This window comes from Trichoderma citrinoviride (assembly GCF_003025115.1).
Source record: "Trichoderma citrinoviride strain TUCIM 6016 unplaced genomic scaffold BBK36scaffold_16, whole genome shotgun sequence".
Taxonomy (NCBI): Eukaryota; Fungi; Ascomycota; class Sordariomycetes; order Hypocreales; family Hypocreaceae; genus Trichoderma; species Trichoderma citrinoviride.
The window spans coordinates 534,928-546,264 of NW_020194724.1; the positions used below are offsets into that span (position 1 = coordinate 534,928).

Below are 11,337 nucleotides of genomic sequence, written 5' to 3' on the forward strand. Positions count from 1 at the left end.
GAGGCGAAGTCATATGCATGCGGCTCTGTCGATTTGAGGCGTAAAGATGCAGGATGCATACAATTTTGATTGGTCGCCGTGTCGGATCCAAAAGCAAATACCCAGGCAGCAACTTGGGAGTATTGCATCCTAAGTACACCGAAGAAGACCTCACCAAGTGTTACGCAAGTCGAACAGCAGCCTGCGTTATGCGTCTCCTCAGCTCCAACTGCAGCCAGCTCACTTTTCACCAAAGTCCTCGTCAGCGATCGCTCCCACGAGAATCGCAGTCATTGGTGACATGAACCAGTTGATCGTGCTAAGGAGATAACCTGCCCAGCAATCGCGAGTACCGAACCCTCGCTGAGAAGGCTTCAAAAGTTCAAAAGTGAAAGAATTGGACGAACAGAGGATTGGGTGGATGTTGAATGCCGAATTGGAAGCCGTCTCCACCAACAAAACATCCGGAGGTCACTGCCGATGGCGGGGTTCTGTCAGCCGGTCGAGAAACCCGGTATTGATCGATATTGTGACATTGAGAAGAGTGTCTATATAATCGCTGGCAAGCCCTTGAACCTATTAGTTATTAAAGACAGCGATCGTGAAACGTCTACAATTGGCATAGCATCACCTAATCTTCAACATGAAGGGCGCAATACCGACCACACAAATCGCCGCGGTCATCGAGAATCCCGGCCCAAAGGGAACAGTCCGAATCACTAATACACACCCCGTCGAGACTCCAAACAGGAACCAGGTCCTCGTGAAGCTAGCATTCAGCGGTATATGGTAAAGTACCTTCCGCTTCCTCCCCTTTGCTCTACTCAGCGTTGCTGACAATCCAGTCTATTAGTGGATCAGAAGTTCGAGCCCTCCTTGGCTGGGGCAAATACAAGCCAGTCGTAGGCCACGAAGGCATCGGCACAGTCGTCCAAGCAGGCGAAGGTGTCTCAGAATCACTGCTCGGCCAGAGAGTAGGCGTCAAATGGCTTCACAGCGCATGCAGCCAATGTTCTCACTGCAAAACCTCCTCTTCAAATCACTGCGTAGCGCCCGTCTTTACTGGACTCCACGTTCAAGGGACTCTACAGCAATACGTCGTCGCCGATGCACGATATCTCACGAGGATTTCTGATGCCTTAGCTGGCGAACTGGCTGCTCCTCTGCTGTGCGCAGGCTTGACCATGGCGGGCGGAATTGCGGCACTGGACCGGCATATTCCAACCGATGGCTGGGTCGTAATATCAGGTTCTGGCGGTGGCCTAGGACATATAGGAGTCCAAATGGCCAGCAGGCTGAGAGCCTATAGGGTTATTGCCGTCGATTCGGGGGCGTCAAAGCGCGAGCTCAGCCTCCAATGCGGCGCCAAAGCCTTTATCGACTTTGAGGCGGAGGATGTCGAGCAGAGGGTGAAGGAGATCACTGGCGAAGGAGCTCATGCTTGCCTTATTGTATCCGGATCCGAAACTGCGTTTGAACTTGCGCCAAAGTTGGTTCGCAACACAGGATTATTGGCGGTCATCGGCCTGCCACCTGCTACGTTCAATTTCCCCTTGGCAGCCAGCGTATATGCTGCAAAAGGTACCCCGAACCCTGACATTGCCTTACGTACATATGTCAAAGTCGTACAAGTTGCTGATTGTCTCTTCTAATTAGCACTCACCGTCACGGGAATCATGGTAGGGAATGAGCAGCAGATGGACGACCTTCTTCAGCAAGCAGTCGCGGGCATTATCAAGCCGGACATACAGGTTGAAGAGTTCTCTCAAGTCCCGCAGATTTTTGACATGCTCAAGGACAATCAGGTAACTGGGAGGATAGTGGTGAAGATTCCAGAGTAAGGCTACAGGGCAATAGTAGAGTCAGTAGGCGTGCTTCTTCGGCCATGCCTTCACATAAGATTACAACACTGGGAGGGCGGTGGTGGTATAGACAATAGACACTAGAATCGGAGTGCAGATGTATGTATATAAGGCACTGCGACGCACTTATGAAGCTATGTACATTAAACGACGCGCTCAAACGCCTCTCATTAAAACAGAGCTATCAGCTTCTCTCATATCATCAATCATTTAGCACTTCTGAGGCTTCCAGTTGGGAATAATGTAGCCGCCGTTAGGGTCGTTAATGTCAAAGGTATCTTCGCCCCTCCAAGCGTGGAGGAACCAGCCGACGTTCTGGCTCTTGAAGTAAGCGCAGTTGTTGTCGAAAGTCTTCCAGAAGTTGGTGTACTGAGGACGGCCCAGATCGGTGTGTCCGGCATAGTGGTCGGTAGGACCCCACGCCCACTGCGTCTCGGTGACAAAGGTAGGCAGGCCGACGTTGGTCTTGACCCAGTTGATCTGAGACTGGATGTAGCTCCAGGCCTGGGACTCGGGCTGGTTGAAGTGGTAGAAGGGCATCGGGTGGATGTGGGCAACATCCGAGTTAGCCTTGACACCGGCGCCGATGGATCCGAGGCCCTGGCCGTTGTTGCCGCTCATCGAGCCGGGTCGGTCCCAGTCCTCCGAAATGCCCACCAAGATGCCCTTCTGGTTGAGGGTGGCGCGGAACTTGCCGAGGTCGTTGACGAAGTTGCCCTGGTCCATGCCGTCACCAACGGGCTCCGAGCCGAACTCGGCCCAGTGGACGACGTAGGGGGCAATCGCCGCAACGGAGGGATCGTTGATGGCGTCGTAGATGGCCTGTTGGGACTGCTGCCAAACGTTCTGAAAGTGCGTGTAAGCATGTATGATACACTTGTAGATGATGCTGAGATTGTACTTACGCCACCGCCAAAGTTGGTCCAGACCTGCACAATCAGGCCCATGTTGTTGTTATACGCAGCCTTGATGGCGTTGATGAAGACGCTGGGCTGAGTGCACACGGGGTAGTACATGCGGACGATGCTGGCGCCAAAGTCCCTCTTCATCTGAGCAAAGTCCGTGTTCATCTGGGCGTAGCCGTTGGACGCGTCGTTGCAGTTGCCGTCCTCCAGAGGGTATGAAAAGCCCATGAAGCCATAGTAGTCGGACTGAGGGCACCACCACTGGTCGAGGGGAGTGCTGGGAGCAGCAAAGTTGCCGGGGAGAGTGGCATTGCCCAGGGGGAAGCAGTTGCCGGCGGCGGCGGCAGTGGGAGCCGCAAGAGCGGGCACCGCGGCCAGAGCGGCGAGGGAGAGCAGCGAGGAGATCATGGCTGCGGATCTTGTCTCTCGAGAGGGCTTGATCCGAGTTGAGCAGATGATGGAGAGTTGAAGAAGCTGGATATCGGCAAGGGATTAGAGACACCCAGCCGGGTATTAATACTTTATCTACTCGACCGCTGAGGCTACAAACAAGCATAAGCATGAGATGGTCCCTGATCGATCTGCCTCGAATTACAGCCAACCAAGTCAAATCTTCCAACGGCAAAGTGGGAAGCCCTGCGTCCATCCAGGGGGTGTTGTCAGTCTCTTGCTGTCCATGATTGCCACTCCATCTGGCGCCTGAAAGCAGACTATCCAGGTAAGGAGAGGAGTTTCTCCAGCTTTCACCAAAAGAAGCAGCTCCAAAGGCATGCCCTCTCCACAAAAGCAGAGTACGAAGTAGCATCCCAGCTCATCAGCTGTCCGTCATATGGACGGACAAATTGTCACTCGCGCTCCGGAAACAGGAGCCCGCCACCCCCACAGAGGCGAGGCTATCCGCTCGTTTGTTTCCTTTTGGTGATCAACTTCCCTTCCAGCTGACAACAAGAGGTGAAAGAAAAAGGCCCGACTGAAAAGCCGGCTGAACCGCCTCCCCGCCGGCAATTACGGCAGCGTGCAGCAAGCATTCCCAAGTCCTTAAAAAAAGCAACAAACGTTCCCTTGAGCCTTGCTCGATTCTGCCCTATCCAGTTGTAGCAAGTGAGGTTGAAACAGGGGGGGCCCGCAGCGTTGAAGATGCCAGCTTCCCAGATGAGAAATCGAGGCTGTTAAGGCTCGGGCTAGCAGGGGGGTCTGACACGCGCTATTACACATGTCCATGTGCCGCTGGCCAGGAGAGACCCATCTTGCTGAGGAGAGTTCGTATTTCTTTGTTCTGCATCGCTGTTACTATGTTATTGTGCTTCGGGTCTTGCAGTTGTCAACTCCACGATGGGTCGTGCTGCATGGGATGAGGCCACTTCTGACGAGGGGCGGTAACTATAGACGAATGGTGCTGCTTGCTATTACCGCTTGCCATTGATGAACCAGACAGAGAAGCATGTTACCAGGAAAGAAGACGACAAGTCCTATCAAGCAGCAACCCATACCGGTTTACAACTTCCACAGGCCAAAGCTAATTCTCGGCCATGCTCCCCCTTGCTGCCGATCTATCGAGAGCCCTCGGCATGAAGCCTTGCCTAGCCCAAGTTTCCTGCGCCTCGACGGAGTAGAACAACAGATGCTAACATCTAATTTTAAGGTTACTCCGCGTTCTGCTAAAACAAGCAGGATCGTGAGAATACGAGTGTAACGTAAGCTAAGCAAGCAGGGCTCGTCACACCTACCAATGGCTACGAAGTAATGGTCTGAGGCATGAAGAAATAGGAAGCCTATTCATGCTGCCTCGACGAAAAGGGGAACCCGCATGTTACCGACGGCTCAACTATTCACGCCTTTTGTGGAAGCTGCTTCTAGAATGCCTTCAATCGAGCGCTAGAACGCTGTCAATCCCTCTTTTACTGGCTTTAAACTCCGCTGCAGCTTGACATCCATCTGAGCAGTTGCTTCGAGTTTCAGAGCGGTCATCAGCTCATGTCAATGGAAATCATCCGCAAATCATCTTAAAACAGGACCAGCCTCGTGAATTGAGAAGGTAAATTTAACATTGCTTGACATATTCCATTCCTTCAGCAACATCTAGTTGCCTGACGACAGTTGACGACAGGGAACGGAGGGCGGACTTACAACCTTGTGCGTAAATATAATACGAGAAAGAGAAACACATAAGCTGGAACAGGCCATTAAGTGCAGGTGGTAAGATTGTCGGGATTTATCAAGTCCTGAGATAGGAAAACAATGCGGTTGATACTATATGACGTACCGCTCACTACCAATCTATTCCAAACAATATCAGCTGCCGTGACAGGTAGTTGCAGGGTTGATAGTTCCTCCAGTAGAATATGGTCAAAACCCTCGATCTCAGCGACAACTCAAGAAGCATGACATAATGGGACAGTCGGTAATGTCAAAGGTAGTTGTTGAGTACAGAACAAGGACATTCACTCTAGACGAGCCAAATCATCAAAATACTATATACAATTGCTCTTCTACGAACACTCGTGCAAAACTGTACAAGCCATCGATACCCCCTCTCAACCGATGTTTTCTCCATACATGTCTCATTACATAATTATTTGCTTTTCATTATTTAGCTGCTCTCAACCTGCTTCAGCAGACCCTCGAGGTTGATGCTCTTGGGGCGCTCAATGGGCAGACCCAGGGCGCGATCCCAGATGAGCTGAGCAAGAGGACCCAGACCACGCGAGACACCAAAGGTGGCGGTGTAGTACAGCGTCTCGTGGAAGCCGTAGTGGTGGAAGAGGACACCGGAGCTGCTGTCGACGTTGGGGTAGGGGTTCTTGGTCTTGCCGTGCTTCTTGAGCACCTCGGGGGCGATGCGGCTGTTCTTCTCAACCAGCTGGAAGACAGGGTCCTTGGCAATCGCGGGGCGGGACGCGGCATAGTCCATGAGAGCCTCGAATCGAGGGTCGGGCTTGCGCAGAACTGCATGTCCATAGCCGGGCACGACGCGGCCCGAGTTCAGAGTGGACCAGAGGTAGTCGTGGACATCCTGCTCGGTGTAGTTGGCGGGGATGGCCTCCTTCATCTGCAGGATCCAGCGAAGGACCTCCTGGGCGGCGAGTCTATGGTGATAGAAGCGTACAGGTTAGCTTGTATACATGGTATAGGAGTGTTGGCGCGTATATGTTGACAGCTTACCCGTGAAGAGGACCGGCCAAGCCCTGGAGACCAGCACTGTAAGACAAGAAGGGGTCGCTCAGGGCACTACCGACAAGGTGGGTAGTGTGGGCAGACACATTGCCACCCTCGTGGTCGCCGTGGAGGGCAAGATAGAGGCGGAGGAGGTCCTGGAAATCCTCGTTCTCCTTGCCGCCCTTGCCGAGCATGGCCGCAAAGTTGTAGGACCAGTCCTGCTCAAGATCGACCTCGGCGGGGAGGGCACCACCGCCGCGGTAGGAGTTTTGGTAGATCTTGGCGGCAATGGTGGGCAGCTTGGCGAGCAGCGAGATGCTGTCGTCAAAGGTGGGCTCCCAGTAGTCGGCCTTGCTGATGCCCTTCTCGTAGGCCTTGGCGAACTTGGACTCGTAGTTGAGGGCAGAGACGGCAATGGCAAACTGAGTCATGGGATGCAGGTCCTTGGGGAAGTCGTCGAGCATCTTGCTGACGAAGGCGGGGATCTGGGCCTGGGAGGCCAGCTCGCGGGAGAACTGGCGGACCTGGTTGACGGAGGGCACCTGACCGGTCAGCAGCAGCCAGAACATGGCCTCGGGCAGCATCTCAGTGCCCGTCTTGCCCTTGGGCAGCTCCTTCTGGCAGTCCTTGATGGTGCGGCCGTGAAAGCGGATGCCCTCGTTGGCGTCGAGCACGGAGCCCTCCCAGACCATGGCCTTGAGACCGCGCATGCCGCCGAGCGTGTTCTCGACCTTGACCTCGCCAATGACCTTGCTGCCGTGGGCCTTGACCTTCTTCAGCAGCTCGCGCTTGGCGGGGATGACGCTCTTGAGCGTCGTCTTGAGGTCGGGCTCAGCCGTGGAGTAGCATCGCGCGGCGTTGGCGAGGAGGGCGGCGCGGGTGTAGGGCTATGGATGGCGAGAGTGTCAGTTCGTGTCAGTCCGTGCCAATTCGTCTGGGTAGAAGATGGTCACAGTGGTAAAGAGAGGAGTCTGCTGACCTTGAAGGAGCGCAGGGCTCGAGCCGACGAGGTGACGTTGAGAGCCATGGTTTGGCAGAGGTGAAGATGGATGAATGAATGAGACGAGCTGCTCCTGATGGCGGGGCACAGCCAGTTAGCTATGGGAGCTGCATGATGCTATCGCCGATAAGATTAGGGAGTAAAACGTTGACTTACACAGGGACACGACAAGGGGCAGATGGACGCTCAGATGCCTTTGCACACAGCGGTGATCAGGGACAAGAGTGAAGAAAGAGGAGGAGGAGCAAAGATAAAAACCCCCAGATATTACCCCAGCAGTTCCTCGAGGTCCTCCTCGCTCTTCTTTACACGAACCACGATCAGCCAAATCATCCGTCACCGCTTTGGAACAGCCGAGGAAAGCCGCCGGTCGGTCCGTCGGTAGCCCCGCGCGCTCCCATTGGCCAATCTGGCTCAGCCGCGCCTTTATCGGCCCCTCCTCCGCAGTTCTGTGGCGATCAAGATCACTAAGCCGAGCAGTTCATAAGTCGAGTTGTCGCCCTGGAGAAGGAAGCAGGAAGCCGCATGTCCGGGGATTCGAGTTGTCACTGAGAGCATCGCAGACGAATCACTTTTTTTTGCCTCGGTAAATCATCCTTGATTGCGATCCTCCCAGAGTCACACCGTCCAAGATGATGCGAATAGCTTCACGCGCCTCTCAGCGGGGTTGCTCTCTGGCCTCCTCCTCCTCGTCGGCCGCTCTTCGACGATCGATGCGGCCATCTGCCGCCATACGCGCCATCGCAACCTCAACCGCTCGCATGGCTGCTCCATCCGGCTTCGGCCCTGGTGCTGTGCCACCAGCAGACGCGTATCAGCTGCTACCAGAGTCGCAAAAGACGGGCCAGGCCGAAGATGCGCTCTACGAGGCCCAGGTCAAGGAGATTGAGGAATGGTGGGCAACACCTCGCTTTGCTGGCATTCGACGTCCGTACACCGCCGCCGACGTCGCCTCGAAGCGCGGCAGCCAGTTCTTCAAGTATCCGAGCTCCGTCATGGCCACCAAGCTGTTCAACCTGATCCGCGAGCGCGAAGCCAAGGGTGAACCCCTTCATACCAGTAAGTGTCACTGCCATGAACGCAATGCTCGTACATTCTCGCTGAACATCGGCTTCAACCAGTGGGTGCCATCGACCCCGTCCAGATGACCCAGCAGGCCCCTCACCAAGAGGTCCTCTACATCTCCGGTTGGGCCTGCTCATCCGTCCTGACCACCACCAACGAAGTCTCGCCCGACTTTGGCGACTACCCGTACAACACCGTCCCCAACCAGGTCCAGCGCCTGGCCAAAGCGCAGTCCATGCACGACCGCAAGCAGTGGGACACCCGCCGCAAGATGACGCCTGAAGAGCGGGCCAAGACGCCGTACATTGACTACCTCCGACCCATCATTGCCGACGGTGATACCGGCCACGGTGGGCTCTCGGCAGTCCTCAAGCTCGCCAAGCTCTTTGCGGAGAACGGCGCAGCGGCGGTGCACTTTGAGGACCAGCTGCACGGCGGCAAGAAGTGCGGCCACCTGGCGGGCAAGGTGTTGGTGCCCACGGGCGAGCACATCAACCGTCTCAACGCCGCGCGCTTCCAGTGGGACGTCATGGGCTCGGAGAACCTGGTCATTGCCCGTACCGACTCCGAGTCCGGCCGCCTCCTGTCGTCAGCCATCGACGTCCGCGACCACGAGTTCATCCTGGGCATCGCCGACCCTTCCGTCGAGCCCCTGGCCGAGACGCTGCAGGCCATGGAGGCCAAGGGAGCCACAGGCGCTGAGATTGACGTCTTCGAGGCCAATTGGGTCAAGAGCAGCCGGCTGGTGACGTTTGACGAGGCTGCCGTCGAGCACATGCAAAAGGAGGGCGTTGCTCAGGCAAAGATTGACGAATACCTGTCCGCCACGGCCGCGGACCGCAACATGGGCATCGCCCACCGCCGTGCGCTCGCCTCGCAGTACACCAAGACGCCCGTCTACTTCAGCTGGGACGTGCCTCGCACCCGCGAGGGCTACTACCACTTCCGCGCCGGCATGGAGGCCGCCACCAAGCGCGCGCTGGCCTTTGCCCCTTTTGCGGACCTGCTCTGGGTCGAGACAGGCGATCCCAAGGTCGAGGTAGCCGCCAAGCTGGGCCGCACCGTGCGAGCCGCCTTCCCGGGCAAGTCGCTCGTGTACAACCTATCGCCATCGTTCAACTGGATGGCGCACGGCTTCACGGATGAGACGCTCAAGTCCTTCATCTGGGACATTGCCAAGGAGGGCTTCACGCTGCAGCTCATATCGCTGGCGGGCCTGCACTCGACGGCCACCATCACCAACGAGCTGGCCAAGAAGTTCAAGACGGACGGCATGAAGGCGTACGTTGAGATAGTGCAGAGGCGTGAGAAGGAGCTCGGGTGCGATGTGCTGACGCACCAGAAATGGAGCGGAGCGAGCTACATTGACGGCATCCTGGGGGCTATCCAGAGCGGCAGCTCGAGCAGCAGGAGTATGGGTGAGGGTAACACTGAGGGGCAGTTTGACTAGAGGTCCAAGAGAGATGAACTAGAATGAAGCTGGAATGAACTTTCGGCACTGTTTGCATGCCCGTGTAGATATGTACATAGATAGACAGGGGGGAGCATCTGGGCGGAGTTGGGTACATGACAATGGTTTCTTTCAATGGCCTCAACTGGCTCGTCCCCAGCGTATTGGAACTCTGTGTATACAAACAGAGAGACGGTTGACAATATCATGACTCACTGCTTGAGGTTTCACGTACTACAAGGTGCATATATAAACCTGCATAATGGACAAGGACAGACATTGGTAGCCAAGCCACAACTTGCTACAGTGTATAGCAAGTTGATGCCTGGCTACCAAGCGCTGTCCTTTTCATTATGCAGATTGAAGCACACGAAGCTCAAAATCATGATCTATCGTGATTCTTCATTTATCCTGTGTTCTAAATACAATCATCACTCCAACGAATCCTTCAAGGCGTTGTTGACAGGTGCTGGCGGCGCAGGCCCCTCGGCAGTAACGTACGCCTTGGTCATGCCGCCGTCAACAACAAAGTCGCTGCCATTAACAAAGCTCGCCTCATCACTCGCCAGGAACACCACAGCATGCGCCTGCTCGACGGCCTCGCCGAACCGGCCCATCGGGAAGTGCACCTCGCGGCGCTGCCTCTTGGCCTTGTCGTCACCCAGCCAGTCCTGCAGCAGCGGCGTGTTGAGCGGCGCAGGGCACAGGCTGTTGAAGCGGAAGCCCTCCCGGGCATGCACCATGGCCAGCTCCCGCGTGAGCGCGAGGACGGCGCCCTTGGAGGCAGTGTAGGCGAGCTGGGGCGTGGCGGCGCCAACGAGGGCGACGACGGAGGCGGTGTTGATGACGGAGCCGCGGGTCTTCTTGTTGCGGCGCAGGGCGAGGACGGCGTGCTTGCAGCCGAACCAGACGCCCTTGACGTTGATGTTGTGGGTGAGGTCCCAGATGTCCTCGGGGGTGTTGATGGCGTCGTCGTCGCGGGCGTGCATGATGCCGGCGTTGTTGAAGATGACGTCCATGCCGCCCCAGGCGTCGAGGGACTCGATCATGGCCTGGACGTCAGACTCCTTGGAGACGTCGCATTTCTGTTGTGGAGGCGCGTGGTTTTCTTTGTGTGAGCTTTCTCTCGTAGCTTTCGAATCTCGGTTTTCATCGTGGTAAGAGGCCATGGTTCAACGTACTCGGGTTTCCAGGCGAGGGGCATTGGGGACCAGCTGCTTGACCTTGGCTAGGGCCTTTTCGAGGGCGGGCTCGGAGATGTCGGCGAGGAGGACGCTGGCGCCTTCCTTGGCAAAGAGGATGGCCGTCTCAAGGCCAATGCCTCTGCATCCTGTTATTTACTGGGACGGTCGATAGGGCAGGGGATTTGGTCCCGACTCACCCCGCAGCACCGGTGATGATGGCGTTCTTGCCGGCCAGACGTCCAACCATGGTGATGATGATGATGATGTATCAAGATAGTACAGAGGGTTGGACGGGGAGTTGAAGCAGGCAAGAGCCAAGGGCTGTGATGAGGCCGAGGTTGGGTTTTATGCCTTCGTTGGGCAACACGAGAGATGGAATGGATGGAGGGGCAGGCCGATTGAGTTCCGTAATCTGTTACTCCATGGCATGGTGGGGTTCAATCTTGGGGTGACACTAGGTAGCGGGTACCCGAACGCCGTTCACAGTCTGGCATCAGTATCTGTTTATCGGTGTCCGAGTCAGGTCACGGTTACCTGCTCTCGACTCGGGGCCCCAGACGCAGACCATCACGAGGAGACGCCCTCTGCCTAACAGCTCGTAGTATGGGGCCGGTCGCCAGAGAATTACCTAAAGCCTTCATATAGAGACTGATAGAGGGGACGCTATCTGCCGTGCTAGAGGACTGCTCGGCGTCAGAGGGGATCCGGTGCGACGGCTCAGATTGGGCGAGACAGT

At 56.1% G+C, this 11,337-nt stretch overlaps 5 protein-coding genes across 5 annotated transcripts; 2 read left to right on the forward strand and 3 right to left on the reverse strand.

The window, feature by feature from the left end:
• Positions 1 to 622: 622 nt before the first annotated feature.
• On the forward strand, positions 623 to 1,820 carry BBK36DRAFT_1172441 (GroES-like protein; the record flags this gene model as incomplete). The annotated part of the gene is made up of 3 exons (XM_024895729.1): positions 623 to 768; positions 833 to 1,560; positions 1,636 to 1,820. The coding sequence occupies 3 exons, from the start codon at positions 623 to 625 to the stop codon at positions 1,818 to 1,820; spliced, it is 1,059 nt and encodes a 352-aa protein (XP_024746006.1).
• A 231-nt stretch (positions 1,821 to 2,051) lies between these two features.
• On the reverse strand, positions 2,052 to 3,154 carry BBK36DRAFT_1144684 (glycoside hydrolase family 17 protein; the record flags this gene model as incomplete). Its single annotated transcript, XM_024893693.1, has 2 exons — positions 2,052 to 2,687; positions 2,747 to 3,154. 2 exons carry the CDS (start codon positions 3,152 to 3,154, stop codon positions 2,052 to 2,054), a joined length of 1,044 nt encoding a protein of 347 aa, XP_024746007.1.
• Positions 3,155 to 5,185: 2,031 nt separating this feature from the next.
• Positions 5,186 to 6,934, reverse strand: BBK36DRAFT_1164576 (2-methylcitrate synthase). Its single transcript, XM_024894660.1, has 4 exons — positions 6,882 to 6,934; positions 5,909 to 6,789; positions 5,329 to 5,832; positions 5,186 to 5,239 (listed from the first exon to the last, which is right to left on the reverse strand). The coding sequence occupies exons 1-3, from the start codon at positions 6,927 to 6,929 to the stop codon at positions 5,337 to 5,339; spliced, it is 1,425 nt and encodes a 474-aa protein (XP_024746008.1). The 5' UTR covers positions 6,930 to 6,934; the 3' UTR covers positions 5,186 to 5,239; positions 5,329 to 5,336.
• A 590-nt stretch (positions 6,935 to 7,524) lies between these two features.
• On the forward strand, positions 7,525 to 9,419 carry BBK36DRAFT_1136517 (methylisocitrate lyase; the record flags this gene model as incomplete). Its single annotated transcript, XM_024893006.1, has 2 exons — positions 7,525 to 7,961; positions 8,024 to 9,419. Exons 1-2 carry the CDS (start codon positions 7,535 to 7,537, stop codon positions 9,415 to 9,417), a joined length of 1,821 nt encoding a protein of 606 aa, XP_024746009.1. The 5' UTR covers positions 7,525 to 7,534.
• A 396-nt stretch (positions 9,420 to 9,815) lies between these two features.
• BBK36DRAFT_1136518 (NAD(P)-binding protein) lies at positions 9,816 to 10,861 on the reverse strand. The gene is made up of 4 exons (XM_024893007.1): positions 10,799 to 10,861; positions 10,602 to 10,740; positions 10,558 to 10,560; positions 9,816 to 10,502 (listed from the first exon to the last, which is right to left on the reverse strand). The coding sequence occupies exons 1-4, from the start codon at positions 10,846 to 10,848 to the stop codon at positions 9,849 to 9,851; spliced, it is 846 nt and encodes a 281-aa protein (XP_024746010.1). The 5' UTR covers positions 10,849 to 10,861; the 3' UTR covers positions 9,816 to 9,848.
• Between the last annotated feature and the right edge of the window lie 476 nt (positions 10,862 to 11,337).